The 21,748-nt window shown below is 39.9% G+C and overlaps 1 protein-coding gene and 1 non-coding gene across 2 annotated transcripts in view; both read left to right on the forward strand.

Annotated features, from left to right (window-relative positions):
- GRK4 (G protein-coupled receptor kinase 4) overlaps positions 1 to 6,645 on the forward strand; it is a 60,411-nt gene extending 53,766 nt beyond the window's left edge. Inside the window, exon 14 of the mRNA XM_037829299.1 lies at positions 5,988 to 6,645. Within this exon, the coding sequence (XP_037685227.1) occupies positions 5,988 to 6,041 (54 nt within the window). The 3' untranslated portion in view covers positions 6,042 to 6,645. The remainder of the gene's footprint in view (positions 1 to 5,987) is intronic.
- Positions 5,399 to 5,504, forward strand: LOC119530695. Its single transcript, XR_005216087.1, has one exon. It is a non-coding gene; the product is annotated as a U6 spliceosomal RNA (small nuclear RNA).
- Positions 6,646 to 21,748: the final 15,103 nt, after the last annotated feature.

Consider the following 21,748-nt stretch of genomic DNA (forward strand, 5'->3'; position numbering starts at 1 on the left):
TGTAGGGGACCTAGAAATAGCCAGTAGTGAAGGGATAACGATAATCTATTAAGAACAGATGAGATATTGAGGGTAATCTTAATGATATGGGAATGTTCAGGAATGACTATGGTTTGCTAATTTTCTTGGAGTATGATAGGAATATGTTGGAAGCAATGTAGTTATTTTAGGTTATTTGTTTTCTTATTCCTTTGTTTTGGTTTTTTTTAAATTTTTTTCTATAAATAAAGTTTAAAAAAAAAACATATCATCACACCTAAAAAAAAAAAAAGTGAGGGAGAGATTAAGACGTTCTCAGATAAACACAACCTGAGGGAGTTCATCACCACTAGACCTACCCTACCAGCAGTGCTTCAGACTAAAACGAAAGGCCACTAGACAGTGGATTGAAGCAGCATAAAGAAATACAGACCTGTAGTAAAGGTAACCATATGGGTAATTATAAACGCCAGTACTAGTGTGGTGAATTTTTTGGTATATAATTCCACTTTTTACTCCTTGCAAGTTCTAAAATGCAAATGCATAAAAAGTAATGATAAATCTATGATTTGGTGGCATACAATGTACAAAGATATAAATAGTAACAAGTACAACAAAAAGATGGAGAGCAAACAAGTATAGGAATAGTGATTGTGTATGCTATTGAAGTTAAGTTGGTGTCAAATCAAACATGATTATTAGATTTAGGATGTTAAGTTTAAACACCATGGGAACCATAAAGAAAATATCTGAAAAATACCTAAAGGAAATGAGAAAGGACTCAAAATGGTACACTATAAAAAATCAAATATGAAAGTAGGCATTAATGGAAGAATTGAGGAGCAAACAAGGATAAGACTTACAAAGGCTAAATAGCAAAATGGTTGAAAAAAAGTCAAGCATTATCAGTAGTTACTTTAAGTGTAAATGGATTAAACCGCCCAATCAAAAGGCAGAGACTGGAAGAATGGATAAAAAAGCATGACCCAACCATATGCTGTTTACAAGAGAGTCTCCTTAAATTCAAAGACACAAGTAGGTTGAAAATGAAAGGATGGAAAAAATATGCCATACAAATAGCAAACGAAAGAAGGCTGGAGTAGCTATACTAATATCAGTTAACACAGACTTTAAGTCAAAAACCATCAGGAGAGACAAAGAAGATCACTATATTCTGATGAAAGGGTAAATTAAAAAAGAAAACATAACAATTATATTTGCACCTAATGGCAGAGCCCCCAAAAATATTGAGCAAATATTGACAGATTTGAAGGGAGAAATTAATAGTAAGAGACTTCTAAACCCCACTTTCAATAATGGATAAAACATCTAGACAGAAGATCAATAAGGAAATTGTAGTCTTGAACAATGCTATAAACCAACTAGATGTGATGGACCCATATGGAACACTTCACCTTATGGCAGCAGAACACAGTGGCCATTCTCTGGCCATTCTCTGGGATAGAACATATGTTAGATCACAAAACAAGTCTCAATAAATTTAAAAATATTGAAATCATACAATGTATCTTTTCAGACCACAACAAAATGAAGGTAGATATCAATAATAGCGGGAGATCTGGAAAATGCACAGATATGTGGAAATTAAACAATGCACTCTATGATGACCAGTGGGTCAAAGAAGAAATCACAAGAAAAATTAGGAAAAATCTTGAGGCGCATGAAAATGAAAACACAACATATGAAATCTTATGGGATGCAGCAAAGGCAGTGCTGAAAGGGAAATTTATAGCTCAAAATGATTATATTAAAAAAGAAGAAAGATCTCAAATATGAAACCCAGCTTCACAACTGGACGATCTAGAAAAAGAAGAGCAAACTAAACCAAAAGCAGAAGGAAATAACAAGGATTAGAGTGGAGATAAATGAAATAGAGAGTTAAAAAACAATAGAATTAACTAAATCAGAAAAAATCAACAAACCTTTAGCTAGACTGACAGAAAAAAGAGAGAGGATGCAAATGACTGAAATCAGAAATGAAAGGGGAGACAGTACTACCAGCCCCACCAATATAAAAAGGATATAAGAGGATATTATGAACAACTGTATGCCAGCAGATGAGAGGACCTAAATGAAATGGACAAATTCCTAGAAACACACCAACTACTTACACTGATACCAGAAGAAACAGAAGATCTCAACAGACCAAAATCAAGTAAAGAGATTGAATCAGTCACCAAAAACCTCCCAACAAAGAAATGCCTAGGACCAGACAGATTCACAGGTGAATTCTACCAATCATTCCATGAAGAATTAATACCAATCCTGTGCAAACTCTTTCCAAAAAATGAACAAAACCTAACTCATTCCATGAGATCAACATCACCCTGATTCTAAAGGCAGATAAAGATACCACAAGAAAATAAAATTACAGACCAATATACCTTATGAATATAGATGCAAAAATCCTCAACAAAATTACTAGCAATCTGAATCTAGCAACATATTAAACAGATTATATATACACCATGATCAAGTGGGATTTATCTCGTGTATGCAAGAGTGGTTCAACATAATAAAATCAATTATTGTAGTACACCCCCTTCATAGAACAAAGGGAAAAAGCTCATAATCATCTCAACTGACATAGAAAGGTATTTGACAAAATCTAGCACCCCTTCTTGATAAGCATTTAGAAAACTAGGAATACAGGGAACCTTTCTCAACATGATAAAGGACATATATGAAAAATCCACAGCAAGCACCATACTCAAGGGTGAAAGACTGGAAGTTTTATCTCTAAGATCAGGAACAAGACAAGGATGCACACTGTCACCACTGTTACTCAACATTGTACTGGAAGTTCTAGCCAGAGCAGTTAGGCAAGAAGAAATAAAAGGCATCCAAATTGGAAAGGAAGAGGTAAAATTTTCACTATTTGCAGATTATATGATCCCATATATGGAAAGTCTCCCAAAATCTACAACAAAGCTACTAGCACTAATAAATGATTTCAGCAAAGTGGTGGAGTATAAGATCAATGTGCCGGTTTGAATGTACTATGTCCCCCAGAAAAAGCCATATTCTTTGATGCAATCTTGTGGGGCAGACAGAATAGTGGGGATTAAGTTGGAACGTTTGAATTAGGTTGTTTGCATCGAGATGTGCCCCACCCAACTGTAGATAATAACTGATGGGATATTTCCATGGAGGCGCGGCCCCACCCATTCAGGGTGGGCCTTGATCAGTGGAGCCATATAAACGTGCTGACTCAAAGAGATGAGACTGAGTGCAGCTGTGAGTGACATTTTGAAGAAGAGCAAGCTTGCTAGAGAGGAATGTCCTGGGAGAAAGCCATTTTGAAACCAGAACTTTGGAGCAGACGCCAGCCACGTGCCTTCCCGGCTAACAGAGGTTTTCCGGACGCCATTTGCCATCCTCCAGTGAAGGTACCTGATTACTGATGTGTTACTTTGGACACTTTATGGCCTTAAGACTGTAACTGTATAGCCAAATAAACCCCCTTTTTATAAAAGCCAGTCCATCTCTGGTGTTTTGCATTCCACAGCATTAGCAAACTGGAATAATCAACATGCAAAAATCAGTAGTGTTTCTATACCCTGGTAATGAACAATCTGAAGAGGAAACCAAGAAAAAAAATCCGTTTGCAGTAGCAACTAAAAGAATCAAACATGTAGGTATAAATTTAACCAAGGATATACTTGTACACAGAAGACTACAAAACATTGCTAAAAGAATAAGACCTAAATAAATGGAATGACATTCCATCTTCATGAATTAGAAGACTAAATATTGTTAGGATTCAAGTCTACCCAAAGCAATTTACAGATTCAACTCAATTTCCATCAAAATTCCAATAGCCTTCTTTGAAGAAATGGAATAGTCAATCATCAAATTTATATGGAAGTGTAAGGGACCCCAAATAACAAAACCATCCCTCAAATGAATGAAGTTGGAGGGACTCACATTTCTCTATTTTAAAACTTATTACAGTGCTACGGTAATCAAAACAGCATCATACTGTCACGAGGACAGACATATACACCAATGGAAACTAACTGAGACAGAAATAAACCCTTACATGTATGGCCAATTGATTTTTGACAAGGGCGTCAAGTCCACTCAACTGAAAAAGAATTGTCTCTTCAACAAGTGGTGCTGGTAAATCTGAATCTCCATATGAAGAGGATTGAATGTGGACCTCTACCTCACACCATGTACAAAACTTAACTCAAAATGGATCAAAGACCTTTAAACTGTAAAAATCCTAGAAGAAAACTTAGGGAATCATCTTCAAGATCTTGTGTTAAGCAATGGTTTCTTAGACTCCACAGCAAAAAACATAAGCAACAACAACTGAAAAAGTATATAAATGTGCCTTCATCAAAATCAAAAACTTTTGTGCATCAAAGGATTTTTTCATGAAAGTAAAAATACAACTTACACAATGGGAGAAAATATTTAGAAAGTACATATTTAATAAGGGTTAATATTCAGAATATATAAAGAAATCCTACAACTCAACAAGAAAAAGACAATCAATTAAAAAAATGGGAAAAAGACTTGAATGGACACTTCTCCAAAGAAGATATACAGATGGCCAAAAAGCACATGCAAAAGTGCTCAATATCATTAGCCTTTAGGGGAATGCAAATCAAAAAGCTACAATGAGATACCATTTCAAGCCCATTAGAATGGCTGCTATATAAAAGGAAATGATAATAACAAGTGTTGGAGAGATGTCGAGAAATAAGAACACTCATTCATTGTTGGTAGAACTGTAAAATTGTGCCGCTGCTATGCAAGAGGGCGGAGTTTCCTGAGGGAGTTAAACATAGAATTGTCATATGGCCCAGCAATCCCATTCTAGGCAGAGATCCAAAAGAACTGGAAGCAGGCACTCAGAAACAGACACTTGCACAGTGATGTTCACAACGGCACTATTCACAGTTGCCAAAAGATGGAAGCAGCCCGAGTGTCCATCAACAAAGGAATGGCTAAACACGCTGTGGTATAATCATACAATAGAATACTTTTCAGCCATAAAAAGGAATGGAGTTTTGATACATGTGACAACATGGATGAACTTTGAAGGTATCATTTGGAGTGAAATAAGCCATACACAAAAGGACAAATATTGTATGATCTTACTGATATGAAGTAATTAGCATAAAAAACTTCATAGTCAGAACCAGAATACAGGTTATTAAGGGCTTAATCAAATTAAGCTTAATCAAAAGCTTTATTGGTACAGAGTTTTTCTTTGGAGTGATGGGAGAATTTGGGTAATGGATGCTGGTCATGGTAACACAACATTGTAAGTGTCATTAACACCATATATATTTGAATAATATATTTGAATGTGGTTAAAAGGGAAGTTTTTAGGTTGTATGTATGTAAGTAGAACAAAATTTTTTTAAAAAGACGAAGTGCTCACTTTGGCAAAACATATACTTTAAAAAAATTGAAACCATATGGAGAAGATCAGCATGGCCCACCTGCGCAAGGATGACATGGAAATTTGTGAAGCGTTCCATAAAGGAAAAAAAGATATAACTGTGCAACGGAAACAGTGACCCAAATGTAAACTAGATTATAGTTCATACCATATTATAATTCTATTGTTTCATCAATTGTAACAAGTGTTCCACACTTATGCAAAGTATTACTAACAGAGAAAACTGTCCTTGAAGGTTGATATATCTGATCTCTGCACTTGGTGCATGATTCTTCTGTAAATGTACAACTTCTCTAATGTATATATATAATTATATATATATATACAATTGGTGAATCCCATGTAAGATCTGTAGTTGAATCATTGTACCACAGCTAATTTTAGGGTTGTGACAGTGTTCTTACAATGTATCTAAGTTGTTTCTGTTGGGGACGCTAGGTGACGGCTACACAGAAACCTTCTGTGTTATGTTGACAGCGTCTGGTAAGTCTTAGACTGTTTGCACATGGGACGTACGTTGCAGTGACGAGCAGCCCCCGCGGTTCCGGCCGCTGTGCGTGTGTTGCAGGGCTGCGTCAGCTCCGGCTCCAGCGAGAAGGCAGCGGACCCCGGGAGATACTGACTCTGCGCCGCGCGGAGCCCGAGAGCCGGACTCAGCGCCCCGGAGGGGCCCGAGCTCGCGTTCCATCGGAGCCCACTGTAATAAACATGTATGTATTTCCAAACTTGCCTGATGAGCTTACAGATCTTTCTGCATTAATACCTGAATTACCGTTTTGCCAAAGTCATGATGAAGAAAAAGCCCCTCGGGTGAGTACCAGGTGACGCGAGGAGGCCCCAGGCGTGGACACCTGTGCGCCGGCCGCGGCAGCCTGAGCCCGGGCGCCCGTGGGGGTCGGAGGCCGCCCTCTGCCCAGGGCCGTGGTGGTGTGCAGGTCTGCTCACGTCCTGTCCCTCCTGTCTCCACAGACGCGTGTGACGTCTACCCTGCCTTACTTACCGGGACTTCTGCCTTCCTGAGGCTCCTGACTTGGCGGCTGGTTTTAGATTTTTTTTTTTTTTGAATGAGATAAAGCATTTATTAGTCCAGTGTAAGCTGCACAGTAAGCTCGTAAGAAATGCCTGCTGCTTTCCCTAGGGGAGACAGCTCTAGGGGGCAATGTGCGGTTTTTTGTTTGTTTCATTGTTAACACCTTGCATAGTGTGGTACCTTTGTTACAATTGATGAAAGAATATTAAAATAGTACTATTAACTATAGTCCATAGTTTACATTAGGTGTATTTTTCCCATATACCACCCTATTATTAACACCCTGTATCAGTGTGGTACATCTGTTATAATTCATGAAAGAACATTCTTATACTTGTACTATTAGCCCAATCCGTCGTTCACAACAGGGTTCAGTGTATTAATACATTCCCATGTGTTATCTTCTAACTTTTATTCTAGTAACATACACAACCTTTAATATCCCCTTTTTGAATAGGTTGTCCTTTCACTTTTTTTTTTAAATTAAGTTCAGTTTTATTGAGATATATTCACATACCATATAATCATCCATGGTGTACAATCAACTGTTCACAGTACCATCATATAATTATGTATTCACCGCCCCAATCTATTTTTGAACATTTTTCTTACACCAGAAAGAATCAGAATAAGAATAAAAAATAAAAGTAAAAAAGAACACCCAAACCATCCCGCCCATCCCACCCTATTTTTCATTTAGTTTTTGTTCCCATTTTTCTACTCATCCACCCATAGACTGGATAAAGGGAGTGTGATCCACAAGGTTTTCACAATCACACTGTCACCCCTTGTAAGCTACATTGTTATACAGTCATTTTCAAGAGTCAAAGCTACTGGGTTCGAGTTTGGTAGTTTCAGGTATTTACTTCTAGCTATTCCAATACATTAAAACCCAAAGAGGGTTATCTATATAGTGCGTAAGAATGCCCACCAGAGTGACTCGACTCCATTTGAAATCTCTTCGTTTCATTTCACATCCCCTTTTGTTCAAGAAGGTGTTCTCAATCCCATGATGCCAGGTTCAGATACATCCCCAGTAGTCATATCCTGCGTTGCCAGGGAGATTTACACCCCTGGGAGTCAGGGCCCACGTAGTGGGGAGGGCAGTGAGTTCACCCGCCAAGATGGCTTAGCTAGAGAGAGAGAGGCCACATCTGAGCAACAAAGAGGTACTCAGTGGGAGACTATTAGGCACAATTATGAACAGGTTTAGCCTCTCCTTGCAGCTACAAGCTTCATAGGGGCAGGCCCCAAGACAGAGGGCTCAGCATACCAAGCCGTCAGTCCCCAATGTTTGTGAGAACGTCAGCAACAATCCAGGTGAGGAAGTCTCCAACACCTCCACATTTTCCCATAGCTCCTCAGCGGGGCTCTGCGTATATATTTTTATTCTTTGCCCAAATTACCTTGGGATGTGTTGCTATTTCACTCTAACCTATACAAACCTACCGTATCTCACTTCCTATTCAAAGTTCCATGTAATTGTAGTGTTTGAACAAACTGACTGCAGAAGTTATATTTAGAAAATATAGATCCTGCACCAAATAAACCTCTCTTCCCTTGGTCTCACGTGGAAGTTGGAGTTTTAACACACAGTCTCAGCCTTTACCCTTTGGCCCTATTTGCCCTAGTCTTCGCCAGGTCTGCTTCATTCATATCTCTAATTGAAGTCTGGGCTCTTTTTTAGCTTTTTTTTTTTTAATAGTTGCTGTATGTGTTAATACTGACATGCATATCTGCCAAGCTCTAGCTCTTAGTCACAGGTGTCACACAGATACGCAATGTTCCAGAGACCAGTCAGGTTACACACAAAGGAATCAGCGTCTCAGAGTTTGGAGATGGCCATTACAATTCAGGAATAGATTTGACTGCTGTAAGAGCTTACAATCTAGGACCATTACAATAATTGTTTCCCTGTTAGCCTGTGCTCTAAGATTCAATCCTGAGTTTACACATTATAGTTAGTCCATATTGGTGAGGCATTATAGTGTTTGCCTTTGTTTCTGGCGTACTTCACTCAACATGCTGTCTACAGAATCCATTCACCTCGGTGCGTGTCTCACAGCTTCACTCCTCATGGTTGCTCAGTATTCCATTGTATGCACACACCACAGTTCACCATTCTGTTCCTCAGTTGGTGTACCCTTAGGCCACCTTCACCCACTGCAAATCATGAATACTGCCTCCATAAACATCAGTGTGCAAGTGTCCATTCACGTCTCTGCTCTTGGATCTTCCAAGTACATACCCCATAATGAGGTCACAGGACCTTATGGCCCCCACATACTTACCTTTTTGTGGAACCATCACACTGACCTGCAGAAAGGCTACACCATTCTGCCTCCTCATCAACAGTAACTAGGTACATCCCTCTCTCCATGTTTTCTCCAGTGCTTTTACCCCTATTTATATTTTTTCCTACAATTTTATAGAGATATATTCACATACCATACAATTATCCACACTGTAAGTCAGTTGTTCACAGTATCATCATATAGTTACACATTTATCAGTACAGTCAGCACTTGAACATATTGATCACTATGAAAAGGTTTTTTTTTTTAGCAAATAATAAAAAAGATAATAAAAAAATAAAATGTCATACAACACCGCTACCAAGAATCCCATATACCGTCCCTTATATCCGCCTCTCATACACAATTAGCTTTGGTATATTGCCTTTGTGTAAATGTATTTAGTAGAAGCATGTTACAATGTTACTGTTGACCATAGACTCCAGTTTGCTTTGATTATATTTTTTCCCAAATGCCATTCCTTTTTCAACACTCTCCATGGTTGACATTCATTTGTTCTCCCACATGTAAAAACATTTGTATATTTGTACAATTTGTAACAGTCATTGGCCACTCTAGTTTTTGTCAAATTATACAGCCCCAGTCTTTATCATCTATTCATCTATCTTTACCTTTGGTGTCATACATTCCCCTATCCCACCTCTTTTAGCTTTACTCACAGACTTCTTTGTTCAGTGTACTTAAAATATTGCACTACCATCACACAGTATTATGCTATCTATTTCTGTATCTATACAATCAATCCTGGTGAACATTCTGTAGTCCTTCAGCATCAAATGCCTGATGTCTACTCTCTTTCTATCTCCTGGTAGCCTGTGTTATCAACTTTTAACTCAAAGTTTGCTCATTAATGTTAGTTCATATTAGTGAGATCATACAGTATTTGTCCTTTTGTTTCTGGCTAACTTCACTCAACATAATGTCCTCAAGGTTCATCCACGTTATTATACATTCCCTGTCTTTCAGCTGCATAATATTCCATCATATGTATGTACCACAGTTTGTTTACCCACTCATCTGTAGATGGACACTTGGGCTGTTTCCATCTCTTGGCAATCGTGAATAATGCCACAATAAACATTGGTTTACAAATATCTGTTCGTGTCTTAACTTTCAGTTCCTTTGAGTATATACCTGGCAATGGAATAGCTGGGTCATTTGGCAAATCTATACTTAGCTTCCTGAGGAACCTCCACACTGTCTTCCAGAGTGGTTGCACCATTCTGCATTCCCACCAACAACGAATAAGTGTGCGTCTTTCTCCACATCCTCTCCAGTGTGTGTAATTTTCTGTTTTTTTGGATAATGGCCATTCTGGTAGGTGTGAGATGATACCTCGTTGCGGTTTTGGTTTGCATTTCCCTCATAGCCAGTGAAGTTGAGCATTTTTTCATATGTTTTTGAGCCATATGTATTTCTTCAGAAAAGTGTCTGTCCATGTCTTTTGCCCATTTTTTAATTGGGTTGTTTGTCTTTCTGTTGTTGAGTTGTAGGATCACTTGATATATTCGGGATATTCAACCCTTATCTGATATGTGGTTTCCAAATATTGTCTCCCATTGTGTTGGCTGTCTTTTTTAACTTTTCTAACAAAGTCCTTTGATGTACAAAAGTGTTTGATTTTGAGGAGATCCCATTTGTCTAATTGTTCTTTGGTTGCTCGCACTTTGGGTTTAAGGTCTAGGAAACCGCCTCCTATCACAAGATCTTTAAGAAATTGCCCTACATTTTCTTCCGAGAGTCTTATGGTCTTAGCACTTATGCTTAGGTCTTTGATCCAGTTGGAGTTAATTTTTGTATAAGGTGTGAAGTAGGAGTCCTCTTTCATTCTTTTGGAAATGGATATCCAGTTCTCCAAACACCATTTATTGAAGAGGCTTCTCTGATCCATCCCATTGACCATAGATGCAGGAGTCTATTTCTGAGTGCTTAATTCTATTCCATTGGTCGGTATCTCTGTCCTTTATGCCAGTACCATGCTGTTTTGAGCACTGTAGCTTTGTAATATGCTTCAAAGTCAGCTAGTGTGAGACCTCCCACTTCGTTCCTCTTTCTCAAGATATTTTTGGCTATTTGGGGCACCTTGCCCTTCCAAATAAATTTGGTTATTGGTTTTTCTATCTCTGCAAAGTAAGTTGTTGGGATGTTAATTGGTATTGCATTGAATCTATAAATCAGTTTGGGTAGAGTTGACATCTTAATTATAGTCTTCCGATCCATGAATACAGTATGTTCTTCTATTTTTTCCAGTTCTGTTCGATTTCTTTTAGCAGTTTCTTGCAGTTTTCTTTGTATAGGTCTTTTGTGGCCTTTGTTAAATTTATTCCTAAATACTTGATTCTTTTGGTTCAAACTCTTCAAAACCTTGAAGAAGAGGGAAAGCTACATCACCCAAATACCAAAATCAGACAAAGTTACTACAAAAAAAAGAAATAGAAAATTATAGACCAATCTCTTTAATGACTGTAAATGGAATTTTTTAAATTTCTTCCTCTTGTTGCTCATTACTTGTGTATCAGAACACTACAGATTTTTGTGTGTTGATCTTGTAGCCTGCCACTTTGCTGTATTTATTGATTAGTTCTAATAGCTTTGCTGTAGATTTTTCTGGATTTTCTAACTATAGAATCATGTCATCTGCAAACAGTGAAAGTTTTACTTCTTCCTCTCCAATTTGGATGCCTTTTATTTCTTTTTTTTCCCTAATTCATCTAACGAGAACTCCCAGCACAATGTTGAATAACACTGGTGACAGTGGGCATCCCTGTCTTGTTCCTGATCTTAGAGGGAAACCTTTCAGTCTCTCCCCACTGAGTATGATGTTAGCTGTGGGTTTTTCATATATTGCCTTTATCATATTGAGAAAATTCCCTTCTATTCCTACCCTTTGAAGTCTTTTCATCAAGAAAGGATGTTGAATTTTGTCAAATGCCTTTTCTGCATCGATCGAGATGATCATGTGGTTCTTCTGCTTTAATTTATTGATGTAGTATATTACATTAATTGATTTTCTTGTGTTGAACCAGCCTTACATACCTCAAATAAACCCCACCTGGTTGTGGTGTATAATTCTTTTAATTTGCTGCTGGATTCGATTTGCGAGTATTTTGTTGAGGATTTTTGCATCTATAGTCATTAAAGAGATTGGTCTATAATTTTCTATCTCTTTTTTTTTTTTGTAGTAACTTTGTCTGATTTTGGTATTTGGGTGATGTAGCTTTCCCTCTTCTTCAAGGTTTTGAAGAGTTTGAACAGGATTGGTATTAATTCTTTCTTGAATGCTTGGTAGAATTCACATGTGAAGCCATCTGGTCCTGGGCTTTTCTTTTTTGGGAGCTTTTTGATGACTGACTCAATCTCTTTACTTGTGATTGGTTTGTTGAGGTCATCTTATTTCTTCTCAGGTCAATGTTGGTTGTTTATGCTTTTCTAGGAAGTTGTCCATTTTGAGTAAGCTGTCTAGTTTATTAACATATAGTTGCTTATAGTATCTTCTCATTATCTCCTTTATTTCTGCAGGGTCAGTAGTTATGTTTCCTTTCCCATTTCTGATTGCATTTATTTGCATCCACTCTGTTTTTTTTTTTTTTTTTTTTCTTTTGTTAGCCTGGCTAGGGGTCCATCAATTTTGTTGATTCTCTCAAAGAACCAGCTTCTGGTTTTGTTGATTCTCTCTATTGTTTTCATGTTCTCAGTTTCATTTATTTCTGCTCTAATCTTTGTTATTTCTTTCCTTCTGTTTGCTTTGGGGTTAGATTGCTATTCTTTCTCTAGCTCCTCAAGGTTGCCAGTTTATTCCTCAATTTTTGCTCTCTGTTCTCTTTTAATATAGGCGTTTAGGGCAATAAATTTCCCTTTCAGCACCACCTTTGCTGCATCCCATAAGTTTTGATATGTTGTGTTTTCATTGTCATTTGCCTCGAGGTATTTACTAATTTCTCTTGTGATTTCTTCCTTTACCCACTGGTTTTCTAAGAGTGTGTTGTTTAGTCTCCATATATTAGTGAATTTTACAATCTTCTGCCTGTTATTCATTTGCAACTTCATTCCGCTATGATCTGAGAAAGTGTTTTTTATAATATCAATATTTTTAAATTTGTTGAGACTTGCTTTGTGACCCGACATGTGGTCCATCCTAGAGAATGTTCCATGAGCACTTGAGAAAAACGTGTATCCTGCTGTTGTGGGGTGTTGTGTTCTGTATATGTCTGTCAAGTCTAGTTCATTTATCATACAATTCAACATCTCCATTTACTTATTGGTCCTCTGTCTAGATGTTCTGTCCATTAATGAGAATGGTGTATTGAAGTCTCCAACTATGACTGTGGAGTTATCTACTTCTCCTTTCAGTGTTCTCAGTGTTCGCCTCATGAATTTTGGGGCACTCTGGCTTGGTGCATAAATATTTATGATTGTTATGTTTTCTTGATGAATTGACCTTTTTATTAATATATAGTGTCCTTCTGTGTCTCTTTTAATTGTTTTACTTTTGAAGTCTAATTTGTCTGATATTAATATAGCTACTCCCACTTTTTTCTGGTTGCTGTTTGCATGAAATGTCTTTTTCCAACCTTTCACTTTCAGCCTATTTTTGTCCTTGTGTCTAAATTGAGCTTCTTGTAGACAGCATATAGGTGGTCCTATTTTTTTAATCCATTCTGCCAGTCTTTGTCTTTTTATTGGGAAGCTTAAGCCATTAACATTTAGTACTATTACTGTAAGGGCAATACTTTCTTCTACTATTTCATTTTTTGGATTTTATGTGTCATGTCTTATTTTTCCTCTCTCTCTTTTTACCCTTCCTGATAATCTTCATTTCTACACTCTTCTCCAAAACTCTTTTTCATGTCTTTTCCTATCAGCCTTTAGCACTCCCTTTAGTATTTCTTGTAGTGCCCATCTCTTATTCACAAACTCAGTGTCTGTTTGTCTGAAAATATTTTAATCTCCTCATTTTTGAAGGACAGTTTTGCCAGATATAGAATTCTTGGTTGGCAGTTATTCTCTTTTAGTATCTTAAATATATCATACCACTGTCTTCTCGCCTCCGTGGTTTCTGCGGAGAAATCTGTACATAGTCTTATCGAGCTTCCCTTGTATGTGATGGATTGCTTTTCTCTTGCTGCTTTCAAAATTATCTCTTTGTCTTTGACATTGGACAATCTGATCAGTAAGAGTCTTGGAGTAGGTCTATTGGGGTCTATTCTGTTTGGGGTGTGCTGTACTTCCTGAATCTGTAATTTTCTTTCATAAGAGTTGGGACATTTTCAGGGATTATTTCTTCTATTATTCTTTCTGCCCCTTTTCCCCTCTTTTCTCCCTCTGGGACATCCAAAATATGTATATTTGTGTGCTTCATGTTGTCAATCAGCTTCCCAAGACCCTGCTCATATTTTTCCTTTCTTTTCACTGTCTTTCTTTTTGTGTATGAATTTAAATGTCTCATCTTCTAATTCACTCATCCTTTCTTCTGCCTGTTCAAATCTACGGTTGTATCTCTCCATTGTCGTTTTCATCTCCTCCATTATGCCCTTCATTCTCATAAGTTCTGCCATTTGTTTTTTGAAGTGTATGACTTCTTCTTTATGGTCATCAGTGTCTTCCTTATATCCTTCATCTCCTTTGCTTTATTTTCCCTCAGTTCATTGACTTGATTTTTGAATTGATTTAGGAGATTTGTTTGAACATCTTTAATTAGTTCTTCCTTCAGTTCATTGAATTGATTTAGCATTAGTTGCTTCAATTCCTGTATCTCTGTTGAACTATTAGTTTGTTCCTTTGGCTGGTCCATATTTTCATGTTTCTTAGTGTGGCTCATTATCTTGAGCTGTCTAGGCATCTGACTTTCATGATTAGTTCATTCTGGGGCTTGTTTTCACTCTTTTTCCTAGGGTTTTCTTGTTGGTTGGCTTTGTTCTCTAACCCTTGGTGTTCAGTTCAGCCTATTCTAGACCTTTAACTTGGATTCTGTTTAGTTGATCAGGGTTTTTCACCTCTTGTTTTTCTGTTTCTTGTCCTCGCTCTATGTAGCCTTTTTGTGAGAGGGTCTCCTCAGATATGGTCAGCCCCAGTCAGGTTTTCCCAGTCCAGAGAGGCCCAGGTCTCGGGAGGAGGGTGTGGAGTTCCCCTGAGAATGAGACCCTCCTGTGAGGCCGTTAGACCCTGTGCTTCTCCTGTGTTGTCCAGCAGGTGGCGCTTGCCAGCCCACAGTCCCCCCCCCCAGTGTGCAGAGGTGGGAGCCTTTAGTTCTCCGGGTGACCCTGACCCTGTGGGGGGCGTGGATGACTGAGGCTGGTTTCTGAATTCCAGCCCCTGGGGTCTGAGTTGCCAAAAGGAGGGCTGCCACTGGAGCTGGGCCACGTCCCCCTTCTCTTGGGAAGTTGTGGTGTTTAGCAAATTTTCTCAGCCAGTAGACTTACTGCTTTGTCTCTCAGAACTATCTTAGCTCTGCTCTTTCCTGGGCCCAAATTGCAAGTCCTTGATGTTTTCTGTAATGGGCTACTTAGAATAGTTATTAAAAAAAAGAGAGAAAAAGAGTTTAAAAAAGAAAAAAAGTAAAAGAAGGGCCCAGTATAGACTATTTAAAGAAAAGCTCTTTAATTCAGTCCTTGCAGTTCTGATGAGCTATTGAGATGCAAAAGGCAAGGAGTTAAGGGCGATTAAGGAACAATCAAGAAATCAGAGAAACCAGCTTTTCAAAGAAGGGCCCTGGCCCCCTGGGTTTGCATATGTGCCTGATTCTGTTTGAGCCCTGCCCTTCTCTTATTATGTTCACCCCCAACTCCAAAAGTCTCTGTATTTATTTATTTACTTCCTTATTTACTTATTTATTTATTTATTTAATTTGCTATTTTTTTCTAGCCCCATCTCCTCTCCACTGGGCTGACTGCTCCCAGATTCTCCGGTGTCTGGTCTCAGTCTATCTGCGTTTGGAGTTTTTGTTCAGCAGTCTGAGTTTTCAATCGGAGCTGCAACTGCAGTTCTCTCTCCTGGTTCCCAGCACCGACAGCCCCTCCTCCCTCAGGATTGTGCCCGGCAGGGAGGGGTGTGGGCCCCCTGGCCACGAGAACTTACAGATTTCACTGATCTCAGCTGCTCCGTGTGTTCGTGAGTGTCGTATGAAATATGTCCAAACTAAAATTCCTCTGCGGTGTCTGGTCCACGCAGTTCCTGGTTATCTGCCAACTGCCCCAGAGGAGTAACTAAAACACATGCCTCACCACTCCACCATCTTGCCCCACCTCTTCTGTCCTTTCACTTTTGTCAGAAAGTCCTGTGATGTAGAAGAGTTTTTAATTTTAAGGAGGTCCTATTTGTCTATTTTTTTCTTTCATTACTTCTGCTTTGGGTATAAAGTTTAAGAAACCATTGCCTGTTCACAACGTCTTGAAGATGTTTCTCTACGTTTTCTTTTAGGAGTTTTATAGTCCTGCTTCTTATATTTGGGTGTTTGATACCTCAAGTTAGTTTTTGTAAGTGATATGAGATAGGGGTCCTCTTTCATTCTTTTGCATGTGAATATACAGTTCTCCCAGTACCATTTTTTGAAGAAACTAGCCTTCTCAAAAATCAACTGGCCATAGATGTGAGGGCCTATTTCTGAACTCTCAATTCAATTCCTATGGTAAATATGTCTATCCTTTTGCAAATGCCATGCTCTTTTGACCACTGTAGCTTTGTAATAAGCTTTAAAGTCAGAAAGTATGAGTCCTCCCACTTCCTTTTTTTTCAGGATGTTTTTGGCTATTCAGGGACCTTTACCATTCCAAATAAATTTGATAATTGTTTTTTCTATTTCTGCAAAGTAGGCTGTTGGGATTTTGTTTGGGATTGCATTGAATCGGTAAGTCATTTCGGTTAGAATTGACACCTTACCAATATTTAATCTTCCAATCAGTGAACATGGAAAGTCCTTCCATTTATTTAGGTCTCCTTTGATTTCTTTTAGCAATGTTTTGTAGTTTTCCATGTACAAGTCCTTTACATCCTAGCTTAGATTTATTCCCAGATATCTGATTTTTAGTTGCTATTGTGAATGCATATTTTTTTGTTTCCTCCTCAGATTGCTCATTACTAGTGCCTGTCATTCCTGTAAACTTTTTTTTCTTTGCTTTCAAATTCTTCTTTATGTTCACCCCAGTGTTTTCTTAATATTCTTTATCTCTTTTGCACTATTTTCTTTAACCTCCTTGAATTGATTTGAGAGATTTGTTTGAACTTAATTGGTGAGTTGTTTCAAATCCTGTGTCTTATCTGACATTTTAATCTTTTCCTTTGACTGGGCCACATCTTCGTATTTCTTAATGTGGCTTGTAATTCTTTGCTCATGTCTGGGCATCTGATTTTCTTGATGAATTGACCCTGGAGGTCGGTTTTCCTGTCTCGCCTGGTGTCCTCTTATGGATGGGCTTTATGCTAAAGCTCTTCTTTGAAACTTGGTTCAGCTTATTCTAGACTTTTAGAATAGCTTGTATTTAACTGATCTGATTTTTTCTGCTCTTGATTATCTGATTCTTGCCCAGGAAATAGAGTACAATTTTTTAGATTGTACCATTTGTGCAACTGTTTCACCCCCAAGAGAAAGCTTCCTTTCCCCTGTCCCCCCTATGGGAATGTTGATCTGTTTTATTTGTTTTATTTGTTTAATATTGTTTTATTTTGTTGTCTGTGGTTGCTTTTACCTGGAGGGTAGATTCTAGGAGGAGGGTCAACCCCGAAATACTTTTCCAAGTCCATATTTCCCCGTGAAAGCAGGCCCGGGGATGCACAAAGAGGGCAGAGATCAGTTCCAAGTGCTCTGGAGAGCAGCCCCGGAAGGACGCCTGACTTCTCTGTGACGGCCCCCCGAATCTGAGCTTCCCTGGCCTGCCTCAGAAGGCGCCCTCCGGCCAGCTGCTCCAGTAGTCCCCAGGTGTTCCTGAGCCTTCCACTCTCAGCCGCCCCCGCCCCTTCTGGGAGTGCGGGTCACCGAGGCTGCAGCTGGTCTTGTCTGGCGCAGGCTGAAACTGTTGCTCAGATCCCAGACCCGTAATCCGAATTCTCTAATCAGAAGCCGGAACTGTGCTTGGCTGTGTCCCCCTCCCCCTTTTCTTGGGGAAGAGCCACCCCTTAGCAAACTGTTCCCCCCTACCCCAAGAAACTAGGGTGTCTTCAGATCAGCGCTGCTTCTTCCTCTTCTGGGGCAGGGTTGAAACAGAGTCTGTGGCTGCTTTCTCTCCTGGGTGGGTTGAAACTTTAGCTGTCCTTGGAGCCGGTACCAGCAGTCCAAATTTGCTAATTAAAGCTGCACTTGATCCCCATTTCCTGGGAGCTGGGGTCCAGAAGAGCATCTGAAGTGGAGGGACCCACTGCTGTGGTGATGCGGTGGGCTTTGTCTTGCATACATGGGGTGGGAGCCATCCAAGGTTTCCAGCAGGGACCTGCTCGGATCAGGGGTTTTCCAGAAAAAGCACCATGTTGACAAGGTGAAGGGTGGGATGGGGGGAGAGGCCAGAGGGAACCCCATCCAAGACCTTTTCCGTAATGCTGCACATGTGTCCCAGTGTGTTTGGCTGATCCCTTCAGGACAGTGTTCTCCTTCCCCATCACCACCTCCTTCAGGCTGCTTGGGACCTCCTGCCAGCCTGCAGTGTGAGAAACTAGGGGGCCCAGCCGCACTGTCTTTAAATTGGTGTGGATGCTGTGACTCTGGGAGATGGCTTGATGGAGTAGACGAGCCACGAGCACCTGACAAGGGAAGGAGTGGGTTACTGGGAGCCTCTGGCTTCAATGTTCTTCCACGCAAGTGGAGGCCATGTCCCCAAGCCACCAGCCACCTGGTCAGCTGTGTCAGTCATCTGTACCGAAACCGCTTCCTGAAGTAAAATGTGCATCAGGACATTTATGAAAATATGTCCACACGCATTCACTCATGCTGTCTCAAGCCTGTGACACATGCTTGCTTTTCTGAATCTGGTTGGACCTCCAGCCTAGACCTAGCCAATAAAAATATGTACACCACACATATAACTCGAACATACAAAAAAAGTTAAATGTTTTATTTAATCTGTTATACCCAGGATATTATTTCAATATGTAGTCAATATAACCATTATTGAAGTGTTGTACATTCTTTATTTCATACTAAGAATTCAAAATCCAGAGTTTATTTTATCCTCAGAGCACATCTCAGTTAAGACACATCACTGTCAGGAGCGGAGCTGAGCTGGGAGAGCCGAGCTGCTAGGTGTCAGAGTATTTGATTAAGACAACAAGTCAAAATGAAAGTAACAGCCAAGGCTTTAATCATTCCTGTGGAATAAGCAATAGGCTACCCAGAGAGAGTGTCAGCTCCTCACTGTCCCATTTGCTCCCATGTAACAGCGTCAGGGGCGAGTGCGGTGGACCCGTGCTGCTGCTGAGGGAGCACTAAACGAAAGGCTCCTGCTGTTCTGTGGACACAGGCTCTGGGGGAGGGGTGCAGGTAGGAAAGGGTCTTCAAGGCTCCCATTACCCCCGTGTCGGTTTGGCTATATTGTCCCCCAGAAAACACCATGTTCTTTAATGCAGTCTTGTGGGGGCAGACTTATTAGTGTTGATTAGATTACAATCCTTTGATTGAGTGTTTCCATGGAGATGTGACTCAATCAACTGTGAGTGAAATGTCTGATTGGATAATTTCCATGGAGGCGTCACCCCACCCATTCAGGATGGGTGTTAATTGATCACTGGAGTTATATAAAGGAGTTCACAGACAGAAGGACCTAGAGCAACTGAGAGTGACATTTTGTAGAGGCGCTGCAACTCAGAGAAGACAGAATGCCCCAAGAGCATCATTTTGGAGAACACCATTTTGAAATGTAACTGGGGAGCAAACAGACGCCAGCCACGTGCCTTCCCAGCTAACAGAGGTTTTCCAGACACCATTGGCCATCCTCCAGTGAAGGTACCCAATTGCTGATGTGTTACCTTGGACACTTCATGGCCTTAGGACTATAACTGTGTAACCAAATAAACGCCCTTTATAAAAGCCAATCCATTTCTGGTACTTTGCATAATGGCAGCATTAGCCAACCAGAACACCACCACCACCACCACCACCCACCACCACACACACAGGGAGACCTCATCAGAGGTGCCTGGGGACGTCCTCAGGCTATGAATGCCCACCTGTGGGAGAGCATGACAGGCAGAGGGGACAACGTCCTTGACCAAAACTGCCTTCAGGGACTGGCTGTGCACCAAGTCTGCTGTGGGGAGGACAGCTTACCCCACTAGTCCCTCCAGCAAAGCCTTTGCACTTGGCTGTGGTCAAGCATGAAGGATCACATGCAGGTTTCTGGCCAAGGGCCAGACTTCTCAGCCACATTCCAAGTGTCCAAAGCCACATGTGGCCAGTGGGTAAAGTACTAGACAGTGCAGCCCTAGACCTTACTTCCAGCTTACAGAAAATACAAGGGACATATAAGTTACACCATGAGGAGGTGTTTTAGTTTGCTAGAGCTGAAGAAATGCCATATATACATATATACCATAAGTGCCTTGGCTTTTACAATGAGAATTTATTAGCCTGAAAGTTTACAGTTCTAAGACCATGAAAATGTCTAAATTAAGGCATCTGCAGGATGTTACCTTCTCTGAAGAAAGGCTGCTGGCGATCTGGGATCCTGTGTCACATGGGAAGGCACACAGCAGTGTCTGCTGGGCCTTCTCTCCCGGGTTCCGTGCTTTCAGCTCCTGGCTGCTCCATCTCTCTCACCTTCTCTAGGACTTTTTTTGGTGTTCTTTCCTTTGTAAAGGACTCCAGTAAGAGGATTAAGACCCACCCCAGGGCTCTCCTCAAAGAAATAACCTAATCAAAGGGTCCCACCCACAATAGGTCTACACTCACAGGAATGGATTAAAAGAACATGATCTTTTCTGGGGCACATAACAGCTTCAAACCATCACAGGGGGCAAACAAACCTACATTTTAGGATAGTCTACAAAAAGAAAAGAAAAAAAACAACTGGCCTGGATTCTTTAAAAAGGCAATGTCATTAAAACAACAACAACAACAATGACAATATAGGGGACTTGTTCTATATTTTAAAAGACCAAAAAGATATAAAACCAAGTGCAATGCATGACCTTGATTGGATCCTTTGAAAAACAAAACTTTGACGTATTTGGAATCATTTGGAAATATGACTTGGGACTGGAAATTAGATGAGATTAGAGAATTATATAGTGGTATTGCTCTTATTTTTTAGACACCTGCTGAGTATTGACATATAAAGCATTATGCCTTCACCTTACTTTCAAATGGGTGGGATGGTGTAGTATCTATGTGGAGAAAAAACAAATGTGATGAAATATCAATATGATAAAAAGACATTTAAGAAAGCCCACAGCTAACATCATACTCACTAGTGAAAGACTGAAAGCTTTCCCCCTAAGATCAGGAACAAGACAAAGATTCCCACTTTCATAACTGCTATTTAGTGCTTTACTGGAAATTCTATCCAGAACAATTCAGCAAGAAAGAGAAATAAAAGGCATCCAGATTAGAAAGGTAGAAGTAAAACTGTCTCTAAAATTCAATTGGATTTCTAGACACCAGCAATGAACAATCAAAAATTAAGAAAACAATTCTATTTACAATAGCATCTAAAATAATAAAATACCTAAGAGAGAGATCCAAGATGATGGATTAGGAGAGACAGAACAAAATTCTCCTCCATGAGAAACACTAGAGAAAGGACAGAAAGCGCTCCAGAACAGCGGCTTAAGGGTTCCACTGGCTGGGCAGGGATTTCTGCACCCATAGTGACTGTCTGCTTGGAGAAACTGAGAGGCTGCATTCAGAGATGGGTGAGTGTTCAGCCCAGAAAGACATTGGGGCTCAGGCAGCTGGAGCTGCAGATGAGCATGGCGGGGAGTAGCCTTCCATGCCCCAGGCACCCTCCTCAGTACCTGGTGTGGGTGATAACCATTCACAGAACGTGTAGCCAAGAGCCCCTGTGC

The sequence above is a fragment of the Choloepus didactylus genome, chromosome 3 (assembly GCF_015220235.1).
Source record: "Choloepus didactylus isolate mChoDid1 chromosome 3, mChoDid1.pri, whole genome shotgun sequence".
NCBI lineage: Eukaryota > Metazoa > Chordata > Mammalia > Pilosa > Megalonychidae > Choloepus > Choloepus didactylus.